This window comes from Sciurus carolinensis, chromosome 17, assembly GCF_902686445.1.
Source record: "Sciurus carolinensis chromosome 17, mSciCar1.2, whole genome shotgun sequence".
Taxonomy (NCBI): Eukaryota; Metazoa; Chordata; class Mammalia; order Rodentia; family Sciuridae; genus Sciurus; species Sciurus carolinensis.
This window is the reverse complement of record NC_062229.1, coordinates 18,647,382-18,673,501: the sequence shown is the minus strand read 5'-3', so window position 1 is coordinate 18,673,501 and position 26,120 is coordinate 18,647,382. Positions and strand designations below refer to the sequence as shown.

Below are 26,120 nucleotides of genomic sequence, written 5' to 3'. Positions count from 1 at the left end.
TGCACTATGTAGAAAAAATATGGAAAGAAGCTCAGCAATCAAAAGGATAGCAAGAAAATAAAGCCAGTTTAAAACAATGCGTTCGATGTCCATTGGCAGATGAATAAATATAGAAAATGTGGTATACATTCACATAATGTAATGCCACACTCCTGACAGTTTTCATTTACAACATGAATGACTCTGGAGCAAGTTATGCTAAGAGAAATCTGGCAGGCTCATTCTGTTAGATGCCTATCAGATAAGAGAAACATGATCTCAAACCATTTGCTGTGGGGATAGGTTGTTATGCAGTAATAGCTTACTGATACAGTGATCAATGCAAACAGATGAGAGGTCATTCAGAGAAATCCCTTTTTTCATATTTTATGCATTTCTTCTGATGTTTGAGGCAGCATTCATGACGACCTGGGTTTTCCTGTTTATTTCAAATAACTCTATTATAAAACAGAATACCGTTGATTTGTCCTCCTAAGCAGTGGAAGAATATTTATTTTTAAAAAATTCATTTACTTTTTATTAATGCATTATAATTATAGATATAGAAATTCTCTGTGCCATATTTGCACATTCATGTAACATAATTTGATGAATCTCATTCCCCAATAACTTCCATTCCCTCCCAGAGCAGGTTCTTTTTTCCAGGAGTAACCTGCAGGCATAAAGGGCAAGTCTCCATCCCAGAGGTATATTTCCTGCAGCCTTTCCAGCAAAATCTAACAGACAACCCTCAGAGTGGTGTGTGCAGCTGTACAGCTGGACCTGGCTCCAGGGATGCACCTGAATCTGATATTAGCTTAAGATATACCAGGTAGATTCTGGCTTAGATGAAGTCATTGTCTAACCATATATATGCCCCTCTTTTTGACCGAAGCTGCAGGGATCCACAGGGTCTCGCTGTGGCTCAGGACCATGCTTCTGTCAGTCAGTCCCCAGTAAACTGCACTCTGCACTCTGGGTCTGTCTGCCTCTTTCTTAAGTCTCCCAGCAGGTTATGGCTTGTTCTCATAAACCAGGGCCAGTTGTTGTAGAAAAATGTACCTCAACAAAAGTAAATCTTCCAGAGTAATTCAAAGTATTGTTGCACGTTGACTTCACACTATTTTAGGTCATATCTGACTGTAAGTCAATGAAGACATTGAAATTTGTCTTTGTGTCCATTACATTTCACACATGTATTGATACATCGTTTTTGCCTTACTATCCTATGTAGGGTAAATAAGATGCACCAAGTATCATGCTGAAGAAGAACCAAGATTGTAATGAGGAGAATGAACTCTGAGGACAGCTGGAAAACATGGTAGCAATTTAAGGTCTATGTTACGAGAGAGAGAAGTTAGAGATGGAGCATGGAATCAAGAACATAAAGGTCAAAACCTGCCTTTCAGATCGTCTCCTATTATAAAGTTATGCAGATGACCTCAGCTGCCTAGTGTAGCTCACACGATGTTATTACAACTAATCTTCAGGTCAGACAGTGGGAACCTCAAAATATTTCCCAAAATTTGTACACAGTTTGAGAAAGTAGAAACATTACCAAAGGTGGGGGGGGGAAATTGAGTACCAGAAAGAGCAGAAATATTAATAAACGAAGTTTTTAAAATTATATAAAGTCATGGAAGCCAAAGAAGATGAAATTCAAGAAAAATAAAGTTGTATTTCCATGACCTGTCCATGGAACTGCAATTACTAGCTTGAGGATGAGAGTCCAGCAATCAGGGAGGCTTCTGAAAATACAGCCTCTGTAGTTTCCTCACAGGTATCTCCTCAGAGTGCTCTTGATGTCCTTATTCCTCGGATTGTAGATGAAGGGGTTCAGCATGGGGGTGACCACGCTGTACATCACTGAAGCTGTAGTGCCTGAATGTGAGTTATGGGTTGCTGCAGCACTGAAGTACACACCTAGGATTGCAAAGTATAACAAGGAGACCACAGAGAGGTGAGAAGCACAGGTGGAGAAGGTATTGTACCTCCCCTGAGCTGATGAGATTGCACGGATGGAAGACACTATCTTGGAGTAGGAGTAAAGGATGCCAGCAAGGGGGCCTCCTCCCAGCAACACAGATGTAACATACATCACCAGGTCATTAGGAAAAGTGTCAGAGCAGGCAAGTTGGACCACCTGGTAAAGTTCACAGAAAAAATGTGGGATTTCCAAGTCTATGCAGAAGGACAGTCGCAACACCATTAAGCTTTGTAAAAGGGCATGCAGGAGTCGCAGGATCCAGGACACCACAACCATGAACACACAGCGTGGGGGGTTCATGATGCCTGTGTAGTGCAGGGGGCAACAGATGGCCACAAAGCAGTCGTAGGCCATCATGGCCAGAAAAAAGTTTTCCAAACTTGCAAAGACTATGAAAAAGTGCAACTGCATAATGCAGCCTTCAAAGGTTATGACCCAGCTCTGTGTCTGAATATTCACCAGCATCTGTGGGACAGTGGTGGAGGTGAGACAGATGTCAGAAAAAGACAGGTTGGTGAGGAAGAAGTACATGGGTGTGTGCAGGTGCGAGTCCAAGGCGATGGCCTAGATGATGAGTAGGATTCCAAATGTGGTGATTAGATACATGGAGAGGAAAAGCCCAAAGAGGAAGCGTTGCAACCCAGGTTCCCCTGAAAATCCCAGAAGAAGAAATTCTGAAATTTGTGTACCAGTCTCTAATTCCATGTGGTCTATCTGGCTACCAAGAGAGAGAGAGAGAGAGAGAGAGAGAGAGAGAGAGAGAGAGAGAGAGAGAGAGAGAGAGAGAGAGAGAGAGAGAGAGAGAGAGAGAAACAGAGAAAACAGAAAGGTATTACTTAATTTTCAGAAATGCTCTCATTTATGATATAACCAAGAAATTATTTTTATGTTTCATGTATGAATTTCAGGGATCACCCAAATGGTTAGTTTAGAAATTCCTTTCCCATTCTCAGTCTTTCCCAACAGATCATGTATTCTACAATAATGAATTTCTTTATGCACTTAAAGAATAAAATTCAATGTAAACCTTGTCCATGGGGCTGTATAGACAAGATGTAAGCAATGCAGAAGAAAACATGCATTCCGAAATCTTACAATGCCGAAAGAATATAAGAAAAAATTAAATCATAGAGCACTTCAAATGATGGCAGATTCTTAAACAATAAGGAAAGGAGTCCAAAAGAAGGGAGAAGTGAACTGTGGTTTCTATTAAAAACTAGGGTTCAGTCAAAACCAAAAAGCATGGGAACATCTGAACAAAGATGTTACAGAATTTAGAAATGAGAAACATGTAAGGAGGTGGAACTCAGCTACCTCAACTGGGATAACAATTCACATACAGGTTTCAAAGTATCACACAGGATCGCATTCATATATAGAATTATTTTGTGTCAAAAATTTTAAAGATAGTTTCTCATTGTAGTTGCACCTTCACTATAATTGTTTCTTTTGTGGTTTGTAAGATCTAACTTAGTATTTAATATAGAGGCAATAAGTAAAACCCTTATGATCACAGGGCCTAGATTCCCATAAGGTTCAAACTACTAATCAATCATGTTGTTGTTAAATAAAACAATATAAATGCTCTGTGTCTCAATTTTTTTGAGTTGTGAAATGTGATGTAGTAGTACAGTTTGTAAAGTATTTGTGGCAATTAAATGAGATGATATATAAATAAAATTTTGATTTAATTTGTTTGGTAGGAGGGAGACTGTTAAGGGTCAGCATTCCAAAGTGTTGAAGATCGCTATGTAGATATCCACAGGAAATGAAATCAGAGAGCGGAGAGATCTCTGCATCCCATGTCCATTGTGGAACAGTTCATAATCATTAAGATCTAGGATCAACCTAGGTGCCCATCCGTGGATGAATGAAGAGAATGTGGCATGTGTACATAAGGGAATATTATTCAGCCTTAAAAAGAATGAAATATTGTCATTCACAGGCTCATGGATGGAACTGGAGGACATTAAGTAAATGAAATATGCCAGGCTGAGAAGTGTCTCATGTCCTCATCCATGTGAGGAGGCTAAAGAGACTTGATCTCACAGAAGAAAAGGTGGCATAATGGTCACTGGAGCTGGGGAGAGTCGGGTACAGGAGAGTGAGATTAGGTAACAGGCCATGTGGTGGCACACGCCTGTAATCCCAGCAGCTCGGGAGGCTGATGCAGGAGGACTGAGAGTTCAATTCCAGCCTCAGTAATGGAGAGGCGACATGAAACTCAGTGAGAACTTGTCTCAAAATGAAATACAAAAAATAGGGCTGGGAATGTGACTCAGAGATTGAGTGCCCCTGGACTCAATTCCCAGTGCCAATATATATAATATATTGGTATATATATAATATATATATATATATATATATATATATATATATATATATATATATAAAACAGGGACCAAAACACAGTTAGATAGGAGGAATTCATTCTGCTGTTTTACAACATGGTAGTGTAACTATATTCTACACCAATCTGTACTTCAAACAGCCAGAAAAGAAGTGTCCAAAGTTTCCCAACCAACAGTAACAACAAATGCTTAGGTGCTGGACATGCCATAACCCTCATTTCATCTCTGCACATTGGACACATGTGCTAAGTTATGCTACTGTGCCCTGATATACGTGCCAGTGTGATGTGTCTACTAAAATGATATACAAAGCATAGAAGCAGCAGTGCCCAGCTGCCATGGAAACATCAGGCCAAAAGGACTCCCTCCACCCAGTGCTTCTGCCTTTGCACTTCATGAAGTTGTCTCCAAATCTTTCCTTCAATGGAAGTGGATTATCTTTTTATTTCCATCTATTATCCTGAGTTCTGGACTCTGGAAGATGCATCCCCATTATGAATATAGAAGAGCTTCAACAATTCAATTTCATAACTTATATTATGTCACCATAAACCTATTGTAAGTAGAAAATACTGTAAATTGACAGTGCTGTGGCCACCTGAAACCTACAGAACATCCCAGCTTAGTGACACAGTAATGAGAGTCTCAGTGCCGTGCTGAGCCCTTGCCAACCCATGTGATTCTGGGCTTGACAGGGAGCTTGCTTGTCGCGCTTCCCGCCCGCAGAGAGACACGACACCTGGTTCTTTTCAGCCCTTTTATTGCGCGCACCCCCTTCCTCTCAGTTCTTTCTTTGTTCTTTTTCTTTGAGGAACTTACACTCCAATATATACAGTACTGTAACCAATCAGCATTTGAGCACGAGGGGAGAGCATGAACAGATACAGGCAGTAAATGCAGACATGCAGTGATCATGCACTGTCCACGAGGGAACTTAACCAATCCCTGGAACTTCCTCAAAATGATGTCAGTTGTTTGTGCAAAAGCCAACCATACTGGCAGCCTGCCAAGTGCCATCTTGGCTACGCATCTAAGTAAGCCAAGCCAGCTATGCCACACCCAGGCAGCCAAGCCACACCCAGGGCCAGGGGTCCGCGGTGCCCCGACAGTTCCCCCTTTTTTCTTTTACAAGAAAAAGGCTCGGGACCGTGCCTGTCTTAGGCGGAGTGGTCAACCACCGTCCTTACCCGTCATTGGATAACTGTAGAGCATGCTACAGCTCCTGTCTTAGGTTGGTACGGTGTCACCTCCTTCCTTACCCGTCTTTGACTACCGGTCCAGCATCGAGAGCCATACTTGTGGGGAACTGCCGGCCTCTAGGGCAGTCGTGGCCTGATGAAAAATAATCTGGTCCATTTGTTGGGTGGCTCGTAGTTGTACAACCAGGCGGGTGAGGAAAAAGATACCAAAGAGGAGTAAAAACCCCAAAGTGCCAAGGCTTGCCCACTGTTTACAAAATTGAAAGCAGAAGAAAACCATTTAGCCAGCTCAGACATAGAAGCAATTTGTACCCTAGTAGAATTAACTTTGACAATTTTAGCCCTAAGTCGTGAGGTAAGATTATCAAATTGAGACGACCAAGTAGAAGTAAGATAGGCTGACAATTTTTTAGATAACCCAGCTGCGGTGCTGGAATTATCATATAAAATGGGGGTAGCACAAACAGCTCTTAAAGAGTAAACACATCCCAGTCCCAAAAGTTCTTGTAATATGTCCACTTGTTTTTGTAATAGGTCCACTCTCTGATTCATAAGGAGTATGCCTGCTGTTAGACGTTGGTTTAGGGTCTCTTTAGTCTGTAAGGCTGCAGCTGTATTTTCGGCCAAGTGATTGACTGCTGTTGTTGTAGGTATGGCAGTTGCTAGTGCTGCTGTTGCAGAAACCACTATTGCAGTGACCATAGCCGCTGTGATGCCAAATTCTCTCCTGTTTCTTGATAGTCACACTGGCAATTCTGCATCTGTAACAGAGACTGGGACTGGTAGGAAGGTAGGAACACACATTAAGTCTGCCAGCAGGAACCTAGAAGCATTTTAACATTGAGAGATAGCACAAATCTGAAGTACAATTGAGAGAAGCAGTTGTTTTGTTACATAGTTGAACTGTTCCTCCTAAGAGACTAAAAAGAGGTTGTAAGTTAGTTTATTCCGTGGAAACACACAAACTGAGCCGCAGCTCCAGTAAAGCACCGAGTTACCCTTATTACCCAGAGTTAAAAAACCCCAAAGAGACAAAGAGAAAGTTTATCTTTAGGGGACCTGAAGGTCTCCTCTATTCCCCCTTTTTGTTTATAAAGAGCATTTTTGAGGGTGAGATGTGTATGTTCAACAATACCTTGTTTTTGTGGGTTATAAGGTACATCTGTGGTTAGAGTTATTTTAATTTTAGTGAGGAATTGGTTCTTACCAATTTCAGTTTTTAAAGAAAAATTTAGACTTTATAACGTAGTACAATCTTTAACAGTTGCTTAACCATAATTGTATAAACCCCTATTTTTAAGACAATTGTTCTAAAGAATAAAACTTAAGAGACACAAAGTTAAGAATGAATTAGTGTTTTTAAGAAAACTTTGTTATTTTACCATGTCATTTTACCATATAGATTAAACTTTGGCTTATATCAGAACATTAGTATTTCACCTTAGGAAAAACCTTAAATAGCTTTAGCTGATTTACATACATACAACCAACTTAGTTACACACAGACTTGTTGAAACTTGCCCTTTATTACACACAGACTTTCTTATCCAGAAACATTTTTTTTCTTTTTATTAAATATATTTTTAAACCCAGAACCTTTTATTTTCTCTTTTTTATTTGTTGACCCCTTTTTGTTCACATTCTGAAACAACTCTTATGAAATTTCTGAATTTAGATAAATTACTCTATCTTAATAAGATTAAATATTTTGTTATTTATAGTACTCTTAATTGAAACACAGTTGAAACTTTTGGGACCCTTTATATATAGAATTTTACTTGTTAGGACATAACTTTTAGTAACCTTGTTTTTAGTTTAGTGATGACACAAAGTAATCATAAACCCTTTTTATTTACCAACCTATGAAAGCACCAATAATGTTTAAGTATGTTACCCCATGTAATTTAAGGAGTTAAAAGTACTTGATGTTATTTAACAATTAGCATTTTAACTTTGTAAATTAACCAGACGTCTCTACAAACACATTTGAGTAATCCCATACATGTTAACTCCAATTTATTTATTTTATAAAAACCAAGATATCAGACAAGTGTCCTGAACAGGGTCTGTTGCCTCTTTCCTGTTGAAGAAAAGGCCTAGAAGCAATTGATATTAGACATATTATTAACATTAATATTTTATTAGTTTGACCACCTGGAGAGTTGTGAGTTATTTCTAAAGACATTTTACTTTCATTAGTTTACCCAATTTAAATTGAACCCTCTTAAATCACGTGAATAAAAGTACTTGGATCCATTTTTAAATTTTAATTTTAAGAGCGCTCAGTATTGACACAGACAAAACATGACATTAGACAGCACAACATAACACATAACACAAAATCAAAGGCCTTGAAACTTTATAGGTAAATGTTCATTGCAATGAAACAGATGTTCAAAAACTTCAGTTGAATAAAAAATAGAACTGATCAAAAAGAAAAAAATCATTAACCTAGGTATGTAGGATCAAAATTATGAGCTCAAAAATACAGCATTAAAGAAAAAACAAAACAAAACAAGAATCCTGGAAAATGAATTACTTCTGTGTAGCGGTCCAGGAGTTTAAAACGGACACCTTTTTTTTTTTTTTTTTCTTATCTTCAGGTTACCTCCCTTTCCCGCTGAGACTGCTGCAGTTTACATTCCATTGCAGGCTTCAGCACGGCCAGGCAGAGGGGAGGGGGGATTACCCAGGACTTTTTAGCCCTTTTTTTCCTGGTTGAGAAATCAGGTTAGGTTTGAATGCAGAAAATCATGAAACAATTATCTCCCAATACTTGTGGGGACTATGGCTACTATATTATGTTCCCACTGTGGAATATTTAACAGCCCCTCTTTTAAAAACCACGGAGAGACCTTCTCTATGGTATCAAGGAACTTTTGAGTTGTTTTTGCTTTTAGTGGCATTCCATGACCTTTTAGCAACTCCCTAAGAGGCTGCTGCATTCTAGTCTTAGACAGTTCTGTTCCTATGATTAAATCTTACAGCACTAAGAGCTCCAAGCACACAAACAAGCCACGCAATTGATGTAACAAAGACACTTACTACACAGAAAATCTACCATCACTTCATACACACAGTTAACATAAAACCCCTTGGCTAGTCACTGTTCCGTGAACTTTTATAGCTAGTCGCTGCACCGCGAACCTTTATAACTAGTCGCTGCTCCGCGAACCTTTATAACTAGTCGCTGTTCCGCGAACTTTTATGGCTAGTCGCTGCACCGCGAACTTTCTTTAACTAGTCGCTGTTCCACGAACTTTTAAGGCCTTTTTACTGTTTAATTTACTTTATCAACTACTTATCTTATACTTACTCTAGAGTTATTTTTAGGGCTCCCGGGTTTCGGCACCATCTGTCGCGCTTCCCGCCCGCAGAGAGACACGACACCTGGTTCTTTTCAGCCCTTTTATTGTGCGCACCCCCTTCCTCTCAGTTCTTTCTTTGTTCTTTTTCTTTGAGGAACTTACACTCCAATATATACAGTACTGTAACCAATCAGCATTTGAGCATGAGGGGAGAGCATGAACAGATACAGGCAGTAAATGCAGACATGCAGTGATCATGCACTGTCCACGAGGGAACTTAACCAATCCCTGGAACTTCCTCAAAACGATGTCAGTTGTTTGTGCAAAAGCCAACCATACTGGCAGCCTGCCAAGTGCCATCTTGGCTACGCATCTAAGTAAGCCAAGCCAGCTATGCCACACCCAGGCAGCCAAGCCACACCCAGGGCCAGGGGTCCGCGGTGCCCCGACACTTGCTGTCCACTCTCAGCATCAGGAGAGTGTCATGCATCATCACACTGGCCTGGGAAAGGAACTCAATTCAAAATTCAAAGTACAGTTTCTTCAGAGTGTACAACTCCTTACACCATTTTAAATCCAAAGAAACACCATGTAGAACCATCACACCTTGGGGACAGCCTGTATTCTGTACACAGGCACGCCTTCTCTGAATTCTACTCTCAGCCCTAAAGGTACACACCTCCACACAACACACACAGCCCTGTCCACACAGCACAATGTCTTAACAGCAGGATCTTCTCACTCCCAGCCACACCATAAGATAGGAATGGTTACAAGCTATCAATATTAGGTTAACTTGCCTGAAAGAATGTAGACTTGGTTATCAGCAACTCCAGGTGGTCAATTTTCCATCACAGGTAACCCTGGGGCACCCTTTTGCTATATCCATTATCTGCCCTGTGTTAAGATAATGAAAGAAACAAATATATGCTCAATAATCATAGTGGGGTGGCAAATGGACCAGGAGGAGGAAGTTCTAATAAGCACAGGGGATCCCCAGGAGCATGTAAGGAAGGAACATTTTCTATATTTATGGTGACATTTCAGATCCCATTATATCCCCTTGATGCCCAGTGAAAACAAGAGATCAGAAACATGTTAGCTATGTCACTACAGTGTGCTGATCTTAATTCCTTCATGTATATACTGAGGAGTGGGATAACTGGTTAAATGGTGGTCCTTATGTTCACATATGAATACATGACTGGTGTAACTCCACGTCATTCACAGACACAGGAATGAGAGCTATTCTCCATGTATTTATAATATGTCAAACCACACTCTTCTGTCATGCATATCAGAAAAGAACAAATACAAAACAGATTAGGAAAAAGAAAAAGTAAGGACATCATTGAAATGTCATGAAACACATGTCAAACATCTAAACCGAAGAAACTGAGCTCAGAGAGTGAACCAACAATTCACCAAGAACCACAAATGTTCTTCCTCATTTTTCTTGCTGTGCTGGTCCACGTGGATCTGCCCACTGGTTCTCACAGGACTTGATGGCAGGTGAGGAGGGCCTTTGTCTTATTTTTCTCAGGTACCTCTTTTCTTGGGTCTCGATCTTTCTTTTTAACATTTCCAAAATCTATAACTGACGTCTCATAATGGTTCATATTTAGGGGTACAATGCTACACTGTGTGCTGATCAGGTCAGAGTCATGGGCTTACACATCACCTTAAACGGTACTTGTTTCTTTGTGAGGGAACATTCACAAAGCCTCTCTACCAGCTGCTTTGAAAACCACAAGTGCTGTCAACACAGTCACCACAACATGGGCAGGTGCTGCTCCATGCTGCACGTGTGAGCCCTCCTCTCTCCACCTACCATCCACCATGTCCTTCCAGTATCTGGGAACCACTGGTCTGCTCTCTGCTTCTATGATGGCCTCTCTCTGACCCACTAAATGAACTCACCCTAGTCCTGGTTCTGGACTTAGTCCAACATGCAAAGGCCTCCACACCATAGTACCCAAATTTTGCTCCTGATAGTATACTGGAAACTTCCACAGTCATAATGCTCTCCATGTGGCACATACCTGAGGACCTCATGCCACACACATCTATTTATGTATTTGTGCCATTATAATGCAAGTGACAGCTTAGCAGGGACTTTGATCTGCTGTTTTGTCCTTTCTAGTTCACATTGATATGTGGAGACGTGTGCATGATTTAGACAAGTTTACAAAGAGAGGTTTCTTTAATGTTTTCATAAGTGCATGATAGTTATTTATCTCAATAGGGTTCCTTTTGAAGGAGGAAATTTTGAAACAAAAATTGCAAGGTAATAGAACCAAGTTAAATACCTTGGTTTCAAAACAACTGTAACAAACAAAATTGAAAAAAGTATTAAATAAAAATTAAAAACATAATATAGTAATAATTTAATTAAATCAACATGGGTTCCTAAGTAAATGGGCACTTAGGTATATGTATGTATTTACATACATATCTACCTATACATATATACTGTTCCTAGAATTATTTGCTGAATCAGGAATTATGTCTCAGCATATCTGGAAATTTATTAAAATGATAGGATTATACTTGGAAAAGCCTGAAATTTTAAATTAAAGCTGGCATAAGTGACCGTGTGTTTCATTCAGCTTTTTTGCTGCTGTGAACAAAGGACCTCAGAAGAACAATTATAAGGAGGAAAAATTTATCTGAGGATCATGTTTTCAAAGATTTCAGTCCACAGATGGTTGGCTCCATTCCTTGGGGCTTGAGGTGAGGGAGAACATCAAGGCAGAAGAGGGTGGTGGAGGAAAGCAGGTCAGGACAGACAATCAGGGAGCAGAGAGCTCCTCTCAACAAGGACAAAATATAAACCTCAAAGGCACACCCCCAGGGACCCAGCTCCTCCAGCCACATGCCTGCAGTTACCACTCTGTTAATCCCTCTCCAGGGATCAATTCACTGATTGGTTTGAGGCTCTCATAAGGCCAATCATTTTGCTTCTAAGCTTTCTTGAATTGTCTCACACTTGAGTTTTTGGGGAACACATCTAAACCATAACACTGTGTATCTGGAGGAAAATGAAGTTGGCCCCCTATCTCACAAACCTTACCAAAAAATCAGGGTAATTAAAGAACTCAGTGTAAATGTAAGCAATGTGTTTCAGATAAACACCCAGGAAGACTGCATGCAAGTCTATGGGTGGGAAATTTATCTTACGTAAGGCAAGAAACTGAGAATTAAGAAGATAGACACATATTTAACTGAATAAAATATTAAAGTTTTTTATGACCAAAATCACTCACATGAAAATCACTTAAGAAACAATAATCTGTAATGCTCATTCTATGTAGGGGACATTCCTCAAACTTATCTGACAGCAGTCACTGACACCATGATCTAAGTAAGCCAAACATTCTGGACAGAGAAACTGAGGTAATGGTAAAGATTCGCCATGGAATGAAGGTCTTTGCAGCTACTGAGTCTGAGTTAGGAGCTGAGGGAAGGCCTCGCTTATCAAGCATCCCAGCAAGCTGTGGTGCGAGCTTGCCCGCACTACCTTGCCTCATGCTGTGTGCAGGGGCTTACCATCCCCCCAGTCCTTTGTCTCAGACCTGTGGCTGGGCAGAATTGCTTAGGCATACTTGGTTTATTTACATTATCTCAACGTATAGTTCACCTATAGGCTGCTTCTTTATGCTTTAACAAGTGTGTTAACTTGATTGGATAATGTGCCTATTATGTTCTGTACAGTCCTAAGTAAAATTGGGTCTGTGCCTTCAGAGTCTGATCTCTGATGTCTGAGTGCACTAGATAGGCATTGACGTCCTCACCCTCAGCAGACTCCATCTCTGAACATCTACAATTCTAAATGTTAACTATAGAGTATAATAAATGTAGATCGAAATTGTCATTGGATGTATAAATATTTGCTGAGAACGAGAAATACTTTCAGGACACAACAGGAAATCTCATGCATTCCCATTTGAGGAGAAAAATATGAAGTGCTTTCAAACCGATGGGGTTGGAAGTTTTAAACAGGTGGGAAAAGGGGTGCTCTAAGTTTTCTGGAAATGGGAAGAGTTGCAATGCCTGGGAGAAAGATCTACATGCAGTTGTCCACACTAAGTGCAGGTGACCTTTAACTCAGCTTTCTCAGTCTAGGGACCTTAACATTCCAGGCCACATCGCTGTACTGTGCTCCGCCTGGTGGGTATTAGCAGGTAACTCATGCCTCCTGGAGTCTCAGAGAAAGCCATCTCCAGTTTTTTCACAGTGTCCCTGAGGGGACCAAAATACACCTACTCCAGAACCATGGTTTTAAATAACCAATCCCCAAATAACTTTGTAGAAATCATGGTAGATTGATTATGACATAGTGGTTTAATGAAGAACAATACCACAGACTGTCAGAAGTGTAAATGTTAAACCATACCAAAAATATTTTGCTGGCCTTTAAATAATTAGACTTTGCACTGCTTGATAGGAGAACCTTTCTAAGGTGCTGTTGAATTAGAGGTAATGAGAGAAAAGGATAGAACCTGATGATGTATTTGATGAAACCAAATTTGTCAACTTTCACACATTCCACCAATTATATTTACAACAAACGTTGAAATTGGTTTAAAAAAGTTCAATTCTTAATTTTGAAAACCTGCTATAAAATCTCTGTACATTCTGGACAAAAGTGAACTATTGGCAGTTAGTTTGAAGGTAAGAAACATAAATGAATTTCACTTAGCTTGTGTCCCATTCCCAAGGTATCTCATTATGCATGTGTAGATATTCCAAAATCAGAAAAAAATACAAAACCTGCAACGCTTCTCATTTCAGGTATTGAGTATAAGAGTTACTCAGCTTTTACCATTTCCCCAATTAAATTAAAACACAGCATCATCATGTATTAAATTTCTAGATGCACTGAGACTTTACTCCTCATTCATTCAACAAATAATGAGTAACTGGTAAAGATCCAACATTCTAGGAAAATTCTCTATTACATTTTCATCAGTCATTCCAAATTTAATTACTAACTTGTTTTGATACTGTTAAATTATTGATATTTTGTATCTTGTTTCAGTCAATTTTAATGTTATTTCAAATTTTGTTTCTATCATTCTTTTAATTTTTTAATTAATTTTTAATTGAAGATTATGTGTATTTGTGGGGTAAAATAGACTGCTTTGATCTATGTATACTTTATACAAAGACTCAATCTAGTTAAATGTCTCATTACATCACCAATGTATCATTTTATGTGGTGAAACATGAAAAGTCTATTTTATTTCATTAAGTATTATTATGAACACACATTAATAGTACAAGTTAATGAGATTCACCATGATATTTCCACATATGCCCCCATTGTGCACCGATCATGTCCATCCATTCTTCCACCTCTCCTACCCTCTTGGGCCCCCTACCCAAGTGCCTAGAAATCCGTCTTCTTCTTGCAGTTCATCTTTTCTTCTTTTAGTTTCCCCAGATATAAAGGGGCAGAAGCATTACCTCTCTTCCTATTTCTGACTGTTCTCTAGTTCCAATAATTTTGCTGAAAATGGCAGAATTTCCTTCTTTGTGTCTTAAAAATACTCCCTTGGATCGATATGCCATATTCTCTTCATCCATTTCTCTCTTGACAGGCACCTAGACCGACCCCATGTTTCAAGCCTATTTCAGGAATTTAAAAATATACAACAAATTGTTATTAACTGTGCTCATTATGCAGGGCAATTGTAGGTCACTGAAACTTATTCCTCTAGTATGACTGAAATTATGTGTTTTTTATTAAACATCTGCCTCTCCTCTCTCTTTCCTAACCTCTTCCTCCCCTCTGGAATCCAGCTTTCTGATCTGTTCCTGTTATAGATTGAATTTGAGGTGTTCCCCAAAGGCTCCAGTGTTAATGTTCAGAGCTGAAATGATTAAATTGAGATCTATAACATAAGCAGTGGATTAATCCATTTTAGGGATTAATAATTTTAAAAAATTATTGGGTGGCAATGTAGGTAGGTGGGGCAGGACTGGAGGATGTGGGTCTCTGGGGAAGTGCCCTTGGTCATTACCCATGGTGCCCCTGGCTCCTACCATGGAGTGAGCAGCTTCCTCTACCATCCCTGCTGCCATGATGTTCTACCTCACCTAAGGCCTACAAGGATAACTTGACTGACTGAACTAAAACTCTGAAACCATGATCTTAAATGAATTTTTTCTCCTCTAAGTTGTTCTTGTCACATATTTTGGTCACAGTAATGAAAGCTGACTAACATAGAAACTGGTACTGAGAACTAGGGTAATTACTGTGACTAATCTGACCATGTGCTTCAGAAACCTTTGGAAATGATTTAGGAGAAATTTGGAAAAGTTTGGAAACGCAAGAACTCCTACAGTGTTATAAGTGGAGAGTGATGGGTGATCTGGTAGGAGCTCATAGGCCAGAAAGCTGATAGGAATAAAGGTAATAAGATCAGTGCTCCAGAGTTCTCAAGGGGGACTGAGGACTCTGTTGGCAATTGGACTTGTGCCAATCTGGCAAAGAATTTGTCAACATTTCCCCCATGCCCAGAGATTTTATGGAGGTTTTATTTAAAAATTATGTACTTATTAATCTGGCAGAGAAAATTTGAAGGCAGCACAGAATTCAGGTAATGGCCTGGGTATTGCTGGCAAGATCTAACCACAATTACTGTGAGATTCAGGAGTAAAAATCAGAGAGACAAGATTTGGAAAACTTGCAGTTTAGCTAGAAATATATATGTCATAACAGGGACAAGGAAAATGTGGTTGTTGAAGAGATTACTGTCACTAAAGTGAAGCCAAGAATTTTGCACAGAGACAATAAGAAACATGTCTTTAAGGTATCTCAAATCAGCAAGACCACATCCATTCCAGGATCAAGGTTATAAGGGAAAAGTTCATAGTGTGCTGCATGTGTATGTGGTATGGTGTGTGTGCAAATGTGTGTGTGCATGCATGTGCCTTTGGGGGTGAGAACAAGTTTGAGAAAAAAGATACTTGGAATCAAAATATTAGCACCCCAAATGAAACAGCTTGGTGTCAATATAGCAATACATTTTCAAAGTTGATTTCAGAGAAGCTACAAAATTCTAGTGGAAAACAAAATCAAAGCTCTAAATGGAGCACTACTCCATGTGTATGCAAAGAAATACACAATGTTGTCAAGTTGTATGTGAGACAAGGAAAGAACATTCAGAAGTGAAAATGTTAGATTATGAGAGATGTAACCTAATGGGTGAATTAATCCTCTGATATGGATTAAGTGCATGTTTGGGGAGGGTAGGTCACTGGGAACATGACCTTGGTGTTTATATTTTCTTCCTGGTGATTAGGCTCTTGTTCTCCTTTCTGTTGCCATGTCTTGAGCTGCTTTCCTCCACCTTCTGCCATGATGTTCTGCCTCACCTCAGGCCCAGAGCAATGCAGTAGGCCATCTGTGAATTGAGACCTCTGAAATGGTGAGCCTCAGATAAGCTTTTCTTCTTTTACAATATTTTCTACTACCTCCTTTCTAATATTGAAAAATAAAAAAAAAATCCTTGCCAACAATCAATACTGTGAAAAGAGAGTCTATCAAGTGGGAGAAAACCTTTTCCACACGCACTTCAGATAGAGCACTAATCTCCAAAATATATAAAGAACTTAAAAACTTTACACCAAAAATACAAAGAACCCAATCAGTAAATGGGCAAAGGAAGTGAGATATAAATGCAATCAACAAATATAAGAAAAAGTGTTCAACATCTCTAGTAATTAGAGAAATACAAATCAAAACCACCCTAAGATTTTATCTCACTCTAATTAGAATGAATGTTTTCAAGAACACAAGCAATAATAGGTGTTGGTGTGGATGTGGGGAAAAGGCACACTCAGACATTGCTGGAGGAGTTGCAAATTGGTACAGCCACTTTGGAAAGCAGTGTGGAGGTTCTTTAGAAAACTTGGAATGGACTTACCTTTCGACCCAGTTATGCCACTCCTTGACCTATACCCAAAAGACTTAGAATCAGCATACTATACTAACACAGCCACATCACTGTTTATAGCAGCTCAATTCACAATAGCTAGAGTGTGGAACCACTTCACACTTCACAATAGATGAATGGATAAAGAAACTGTGGTACAACCACAGAAACGAAAAGTTGTACCCCATTTGTGGACCACGAATCAAAATGCAGTCTGTAAAAAAAAGAAAGAAACTGTGGTATATATACACAATGGCATGTTATTCAGCCATAAAGAAGAATAAAATTATGGCATTTGCAAGTAAATGGATAGAGTCGGAGAATATCATGCTAATTGAAATAAGCAATCCCAAAAAACCAAAGACCAAATATTTTCTCGGATAAATGGATGATAATACATAACAGGGGGCATGCAGGAGGGTAACAGAAGAATTGAGGAACTTTGGATTGTGTTGAGGGAAATGAGGGAGGAGGGGGTGGGAGAAGGAAAGACAGTGAAATGAGACAGACATCATTACCCTATGTACATGTATGATTATCCTAATGGTGTCCATCTACCTTGTGTACAACCATAGAAATGAAATTTATACTGCATTTGTGTAAAATGAATCAAGATGCAGTCTGTAAAATATAAATAAATAAAATTAAATAAAGTAACCTTGCCTTCGTTTTTGTGAAAAATGACCAGGCAAATGGATGAAGTTAGAGAATATCATGCTAAGTGAGACAAGCCAATCCCAAAAAAGCAAAGGATGAAAGATCTCGCTAATAAGCAGATGATGATACATAATGGGGAGTGGGAGGGAGGCAAGAATGGAGTTTCTCACTCTTAAGATATGGTTGTTTTGAAGGATAATGAATTTGAGGATATTCCTCTAAATTTGTCATTTGCTGGCTTTTTTCATAAACAAATATTTGAATTTTTCAGATTATTTTTCTGAATCTATTTACCTGATCATAGACGTTTCTTCTTCAGCTCTATGATGTGATGGGTTACATTGTATGTAACTCTTTAATTAACACAATCTCATTGTTTACATTAGTGGATACAGTAGAATAGTTCCATAAATGTATAAGACATTCCCTGATCAAATGCAACCTTCCTTTTTCCACCTTCCCACCCACCTGACTGATCTTAGCTAACTAGTTGTTTAGGGGATTTAACTGAACATGGGGTCCCTTGAATATAAGGGTCTTCTCCAACTTGACCTTTATGGCCAGGGTATTGGAAAATGTTCTGAAATCGCCTTATGTTCAGACCTTTCTTAAATTTACCCCACACTATCTTCTCCATACCTGGGCATTGCCCACTTGGTCACAGAACTGTCCCTAAGTGCCTAATTGGAATTATTCAATTGTCATACTGACCATATAAATATATATAATCACTGGGCATCAAAAAATATGAAAATAAATGGATAAACATCTCAGTGAGAGGAAAAACTCTTCTAAGTACAGTTTCAAAACACACATGCAGCAGAACAGAGAATTCTGACCCCCTAATTCAGTTACCATCCAGACTGTAGATACAGGTTTCCACACACCATTCAGTTCTTAACACGTGCAGGACACACGGTCTCCAGGAGGACAGGAGGAGAGCACAGGCCAGGCTTCACAATCACATAATGCAGGGATGACAGATTGTGTGTTTGTCAGCTTTTCATTGTCTTGATCAAAATCCCAAACAAGGACAACTTAGGGGAGGAAAGGTTTATTCTGACCAATGGCTTCAGCTCATGGTGGGCTGGTGCCACTGGGCCAGGTGAGGCAGAACATCATGGTGGAAGGCAGTGGCAGAGCACAGCTGTTCAGCTCATGGCAGCCAGGAAGTAGAAAGAGGGAAGGGGCCAGGGACAACTATAGTCCCCAGGGATCCCTCCCAGTCACCTACTTCCTCCAACTTGACCCCCACCCGTGCTGTTTCTGGCACCTCCCAAAAATCCATTGAAATTAATCCACCAAATGGATTAATTCACTGATGAGCGAGAGCCCTCATGATCCTGTCCTTTCCTAAAGGCAGGAGGTTAAAGAACCCTGAATGGCCTGTGAGAAAAAGTCCACATGGGTGCTGCTGTGACCTTCCCATCCATGACTGGCTCTCCAGCATCTCTGGAAGGTGATGGAACAATCACATGTCAGAAAAGAACAGGCTGGAGAAAAATTGTACGAGGGTATGAAGAGATGGAAATCCACGGGTGTGTTTGCAACCACAGAGCCCAGGTACCTGCACAGGAATGTGCCCAAAAGAGAGTTAACAGGCAACATTTGAACAGAGACCTCAGTAGGCACAGAGGGTAGGAGTGAGACAAGGTTGTCTGGTGAAGTGTGGTCCTTGCAGGTAGAACAGCAGAGCAAAGGCACTAAGGCAGCATCTTGGTTTAAGTGTTCAGGTCTGAAAGGAAGCCTGAGGGTCCAGGGGAATGAGGAGCAGGAGGCGTGATGAGCCATGAGGTCAGAGAATGCTGAAGACTGAACTGGCCTCCCTGTTGCTGCTGAAAACTCAGGACACAAGGGGTCCAACTTGGACATGCTGAGCTTCTTGCACCTCTTTAGTTTTGTTGCAGACACGTCCTGTGGATTTAAGTGGAACTTCCCTTCATTGAGTCCTAGATTCTGAGTCATGCTAGGGACAATGTGTCAGATACCCTGCCACAAGGACTACTCTCACCTGTTTGCAGGTGAACAATATTAATCTAATAGCTCATCCGGAAAAATGGAAAAATTAAAAATCAATGAGGGAGCTATACTTAACTCACTGACAGGTATGTGTCAGGACAGGGCCTGAGCCCAGGGCTTGTGCCCGCCTAGTGTTTCCTCTGTCACAACCCCAGCCACTGGCAGAGTTCACCACACAGAGCATAGCACTGTTCACTCACTCCCATAAATACATTCAAATGAACATTTTAAAAACTCAAATAGGAAGTGGGTAGAAAAACAGATTCTTTTTGATGCCATGCAACCAAAAGCTGGAATAAAAACTATCCAAATTCATATTATGAAGTAAAGGTCTTGCACAGAAAAATTGGAGCATGGAGATTGACTGAAAATGCACAGATATGTTCTGGCTTTCTCGTGAGGAAACCTGGCCGAGTAACGAATTCAGCTCACTCATTTCACCTATTCGATTATTTTTTTTACATGGATATCTGGCATGAGAGACGATGCCATGAAAGCCAGGGCTCAGGAACCACTGTTGTGAGCTAGCCAGTTTCCTTGTCTGGATCGTTCTCAGCAGCAGGAACTAACCCCTTTAGCCATGGCATAAAATGGCCACACATTGGTTCAAGACAACAGAGCCCCAGGGACTCACAGGAGCACGTGGCTGAGCCCTGGTATCTGGTTGCAGACTCAGCTGATGAGGCTCAGGATGGCTTGGGACGCCTCTCCTCCGTACCCTCCGACTCCTCACAGTGGCAATGGAGGGACTCTCTGGTTTCAGGATGGGTGGATGTGCAGCAGAGGCCAACTGAGGGGTGAATAGCACATGAAGCAAGTCAAGTGAGCAGCTGGTGGCTTCTTATTTCTAGCATTTCTTTGACATTTAGTAACAGCATTCATGATTGCTCTGGTTTCCAAGTTCGCTTCAGATAATTGTAAATAGTGACTACGCTGAGGTTCCCTTCCAGGCAACCAGAGAAGTTGTAGGGACATGCAGACACGGGCCGGAGAACCTGGGACGCTGAATCACGTGACTGGGCAGGAAAGCAGCCCTTAGAATGTCATTCTGTGATCACGAAGACTGCAGGCCCAGCTTGAGAAAGCTCTGTAGTGTTGAGGTTGACACTGCTCATTCACAGCTCCTCTAATTGTCCAGACGAAATTTGAAATAGTAGAATATTGATTCAGCACCATGGCAGAAGTTGTATTTGTAGAAAACCCTGGATGTTTTCAAGCAGAAACAGGTAAATAATTCAATAATTAAACACAAGAGATACCTCGTCCTTAACTCCAACGAACAACCTCTTCCACACAAATACCAATCCTGCGTGTGTTAAATGAGTTAATGCACAGTGTGACAATGACCTCATTTACCTGATGACATAGTGCATGACGTGCAGTCCACCTCTCTGCACTTCAGGTTATCTCCTCTGGAAATACTCAGACAGCGTGGGAATTTCGAATAGGCGAACATTTCTGACGTGTAGAAAAGAGTGACACACACTTCCACCTCAGTCACACACCGTGGGATGCTGTGTGTGTGCCCAAGACCTAGAAGTCATCAGGTGCTCAGGACGGGGTGACTGTGTTCTTTGCTTCCTGTGTTTTCCTCCTTCCTATAACGTGCATATTAACTTTTACAAAATGAAGATTACTTTAAAGACCTGGAAAAAAGAAACCCAAATTTGTCGTTCCACAGAGACTCCAGCTGCAGACATTTCTTTGATTGCTATTTACAGGTGACAATAGCATTTTGGATAATAAACTAAAAATACTGAGAATAAAATCTGAAGACCTTTTACAAAATGTGCTGGGATACTAGGTCTACATATCTGAAAGTGTATATAACTAGAGAAATTCAAGTGAAAGATCACCATTTCTACTACAAGGTTACATAAAGGGCCTTAGTTGCCAAAAGCAGTGTTCTCCATAGGGGTAATAAAATTCATATTTAAAAGAACTATAAAAGACTTACTTGGTATAATTTACATGTACTTTGAGTAAAAAATTAGTTTTAGAAAATGGATTGACCTATGTTTTCATCAGTATATTCAGGGACCAAAAGACCTCACAAGAACAATGTTAGAGAAGGGAAACTTCATCTGACACTCTCTGATTCGGAGGTCTCAGTCTGCAGACGCCAGCTCCATTCCTCAGGTCCTGAGGTGAGGCAGAACCTGGCAGAAGGGGTGGCAGAGGAAAGCAGCTCAGGGCCTTGGCACAGATGCAGAGAGACCCTGCAGACCAGGGAAGTACCTACACCAGAGGCACACCCCCAGGGACCACCTCCTCCAGCCTCACACTACCTGCCTGCAGAGATCACCTAGTGAACCCAATCAAGTGGGTGAATGAGCTGACTAGGTTAAGGTGCATAGCCCAGGAATTTCACTTCTAAGCTTTTATAATGTCTAACACATGAGCATTTGGGGGACACCTACTATCTAAACCAGAACAATCTATGACACAAAATGAAACTTCCAAATATGTATGATACCAAGTAGGAAAACTTGAGAAGAGGAAAAATGATGAGGAAAATATGTTGGATATCACTGAGAGCCCAAAGCTTGATGGAGAATATTTCTTAAGTAGCACATGATGTTAATTTTCAGAAATAAATAGAAGCAAGATCAACTACAACAATCTCATCAAAGTAGACAAAGTATCTGGTTTTGAGTCTTTGAGTTTTGAAATCACGAGAATTAATCCAATGATCCTTTTATAGTTTCCCTGCAAAAGAATATCCTCAGAGCGCTCTTGATGTCCCTATTCCTCAGACTATAGATGAAAGGGTTAAGCATGGGGGTGACCACGCTGTACATCACTGAGGCTGTTGTACGTGAGTGTGAACTTTGAGTCACAGCAGAACTGAGGTACACACCCAGGCTTGTGCAATAAAATAGAGAGACCACAGAGAGGTGAGAAGCACAGGTGGAGAAGGCTTTGTACTTGCCCTGAGCAGAAGAGATTTTACGGATGGAGGACACTATCTTGGAGTAGGAGTAAAGAAGGCCGGTGAGGGGGCCAAGCGCCAGCAGCACAGCTGAAAAACACATGGCCACATCATTTAGAGAAGTGTCAGAGCAGGCACCGTGACCACCTGTTAAGTTCATAGAAAAAGTGGGGGATCTCAGGGTCTGTGCAGAAGGACAGCAGCAACAGCGTCACGCTGTGTAACAAGGAATGCAGGGCACTGATGGTTCTGACACCAGAACCATCACCACACAGACTCTGGGATTCATGATGACTGTGTACTGAAGGGGGTGACAGATGGCCACAAAGCGGTCATAGGCCATTATGGTCAGCAGAATGATGTCCAACCCTGCAAAGAGTAGGAAGAAGTACATTTGGGTGACACAAGATTTGTATGTGATGGCCTTGCTCCTTGTCTGGATGTTCACCAGCATCTTTGGGATGGTGGTGGAGGTGAAGCAGATGTCCACAAAGGACTGGTTGGAGAGGAAGAAGTACATGGGCGTGTGCAGGTGGGAGTCTGAGATGGTAGCCAGGATGATGAGCAGGTTCCCCAGCACAGTGACCAGGTACATAGACAGGAAAAGCGCAAAGATGAGAGGCTGTAGTTCTGGGTCCTCTGAAAGTCCCAGTAGAAGAAATTCTGAAATCTGTGTGCTATTCCTTGGTTTCATGTGCTTGCTGTGACTATGAGAGAGAGAGAGAGAGAGAGAGAGAGAGAGAGAGAGAGAGAGAGAGAGAGAGAGAGGTGCATTAGTAACCTTTTAAGACTTTTTATTTAAAAAGATAGAAATATTCTACTGTCTAGACATCACTTTTATATTTCATTATGAATCTGATCACTTTTAATGCCTTACCCTGAATCTCTGATTGGAAGTTCCTCTCCATGTCTCTACCTTTCTTCAAGCATTCATGCATTCTAAAATTGTATGAAGAAAGTCTTTAAAGAAGGATGAAATCATGTCATTTGTTGGTGAGTGGGTGAATCTGGAGAGCATAATTCTAGTGAAATAGGCAGACTCAGCAAGTCAAGTGCAGGATGATGTCCCTCATGTGAAAGTTAGAGAGGAAAAGAAATTTCTAAACAGGAGACCCCATGGAAATAGAGGGTGCAGCAGTGGAGAACATGAAGAGAATCAAAGCATGGAGAGGAAGGCTGGGGAAAAATTAACCAAAACACACTACACGTGTGTGAAACATCACAATGCATTCCACTTTGATGCATAATTATAATGCAACAATTCAAAACATGGATGGAAAACTAGTAGAGTAGAGGATGAGGGGAAGGGAGGAGAGGAGGGAGAAGGTAGTACTGAGGATTATGATGGGCAAGGTATGTTATGTGCATTTGTAACCATGTCCGTGTGAACCCTGCAGGTATGTAAGACATTCATGCACTAATGGAAACATAAAGAAAAATTCCTTTGTGCACTTTACAAATGAAAAGTGACTATCAACCATGTTCCAGGAACTCTCTAGAAAATGTGTGAATAATGAAAAAAAGTCAAATGTCTCTGCATTCAATGGTGGACAAAATTATAGAAAGTTTCACATGGTATGATGTGTCAGGTGTTGACAGAAGCTTGGAGGAAAAGGAAAGGAGGTAAAAAGAAGAGTAGGAGAGTACTTTAATATAACTGGGGTTCAGGAGAGACCAGCCAACAAGGTGACATTTGAACAGAATTCTCAAGGAAGAAAGAGCTAGTGCCAAAAGGCTGCCTGGGGAAGAGGATCTGGCAGGAGACGCAGACCGTGCATAGGCCCTGAGGAGGAAACTTGGTTCAGATATCCACGGTCAATAGGAAGCCAGTGGGCAACAGGAAGGAGCAGGAGTGAGGGCCAGCTCAGCTGTGGGGCTGCAACCTTGATCCTACTGAGGTGGAGAGTCAGAGAGAAGACCAGAGGCTGGGGTGGGGAGGCAGGATGCAGAGGGCTATGCTGCCATCAATTACAAAACACAGTGAGGGGAGAGAGAAGCCCAGTGTTCCACAGCACAGTCAGGTAACTCCAGCTGACCATGATTTTTGTAAAATTCCAAATGACTCAAATAGAGACCGATCCTAACATAAAATAATAAAATGCCTAAGGGCATGAAGATGAGCATCTCCCAAATTTGTGCATTACACACTGTATGTGTGTAACCAGATATCACAATGAACCCTCAAATACGTACAGCGATTATGCATCAATTACAAATAACAAGAGATCTGAAAAGACCTTCCATATTGAAATTTCATCTGCATTCTAATTTTCCTTGGTAGGCTGAACCACAAAAAGTAGTTATATGTTCACTAAGAGAAGCCGTAAGAATGTAAGACATTACATTCAACTCTAAGGAGGAAGTTACTTGGAGTAAGTTTCTGGGTTCAGAAATCTGAACCCCACTGACTCAAGGTGTTCTTGTTGTGCCCATAATGGTTAAGCACTCTGAGTGAGGCCCAGGTTCTCTAGCAGTAAATGTGACAATCATGGTGCTCAGTGCATAAGGATCTCATGAGGATTAAATGAGTTAAGAAGCAAAACATTGAATATAATCTTAGAAAAGAGGATGTGGAATCCACCAGGACGTCCACCATGAGATGAAGAGGGAAAGAAATGTGTCCGTCAATGGCAGGACAGATACAGAACACTACAGAGTCATAGTTAGCCTAAGAAATAATGAATCTTGTAATTTGCAGCAGCGTGCATGGAAACAGAGCATGCTCTCATTCATGTGTGGAAGCTAAATTCCTGGTCTTACACAGGAAGAGAGTGAAATCATGGTCCCTGGAGACTGGGAAGTGTAGGAGGGAGGGGAGTCGGAGGCAGGGAAGATGATCAGCTCTCAAACACTGAGAGGCAGGAGGAGCCAGCTCTGAGGTCTGCAGCACAGTCAGGAAACTGTGGCCACAGCAACCTTCCACACACTTCACAGTAACTACAAGAGCCTGAAGATGCTCAGCATGTAGGAGTGACTAATGCTGGAGGAGAAGCAATGCTGACCACCCTGCCTTGCTCATTTCACTCTGCATGCATCTTCCAAATTACTGTCCTGTACCATGTAAATAGGTAGGAATGTTATGTGTCCATTAAAATACATTTAACCTCATATTTACCACGTTGAAGAGTGCAGTTGTCTTGTGCCACTGAAACATCAAGACAAATGATTCTGCCCAAAGCTTTTGCATTCACACCATAAATTAACTGCAGGACTTTCCTTTGGACAGGAGTGCACTGTCACTTTATTTCACCTGTTGTCCTGAGTCCTGGCTGTGTTTTAGGAACTCCATTAGGAATGTAGAAGCTCGGGGATGATGGTGGGCTGTGTCCTGACGAAGCCATCAGAAGGGCTGGGACCCCACAGATCAGCAATGCTCTCACATGCCCCACCCACCAGCCTCCCAGCTCAGCAGCTCAGCAGCCTGGAGTCTAGGGTGTTCACCAGGGGAGGGTGTGGTTGACCTGGAGTCCAGCTCTGGGCCACCAGGGCCCAGCATCTTGAGAGGGTATTGTACTACATACCACCAGCCTGGGGAAAGATCTAAACTCAAGATTCAAAGGTCAGAGTCTATGAAATGCATATTCCTTTTACATTATCATAAAGGTCAAGGCATCAAGGTTTTGAACAGTCCATGCATTGAGTCCAGGTCCTTTGCTTTGAAACCAGTGCACACACCTGGGCATGCACACACACACAAACACACACACACACACACACACACACACACACACACAGCATCATGTGC

The 26,120-nt window shown here is 41.0% G+C and overlaps 1 protein-coding gene across 1 annotated transcript; it reads right to left on the bottom strand.

Annotated features, from left to right (window-relative positions):
- Positions 1 to 1,753: 1,753 nt before the first annotated feature.
- LOC124968183 (olfactory receptor 1571-like) lies at positions 1,754 to 23,283 on the bottom strand. The gene is made up of 4 exons (XM_047530484.1): positions 23,253 to 23,283; positions 22,332 to 22,465; positions 20,078 to 20,233; positions 1,754 to 2,530 (listed from the first exon to the last, which is right to left on the bottom strand). The coding sequence occupies exons 1-4, from the start codon at positions 23,281 to 23,283 to the stop codon at positions 1,754 to 1,756; spliced, it is 1,098 nt and encodes a 365-aa protein (XP_047386440.1).
- Between the last annotated feature and the right edge of the window lie 2,837 nt (positions 23,284 to 26,120).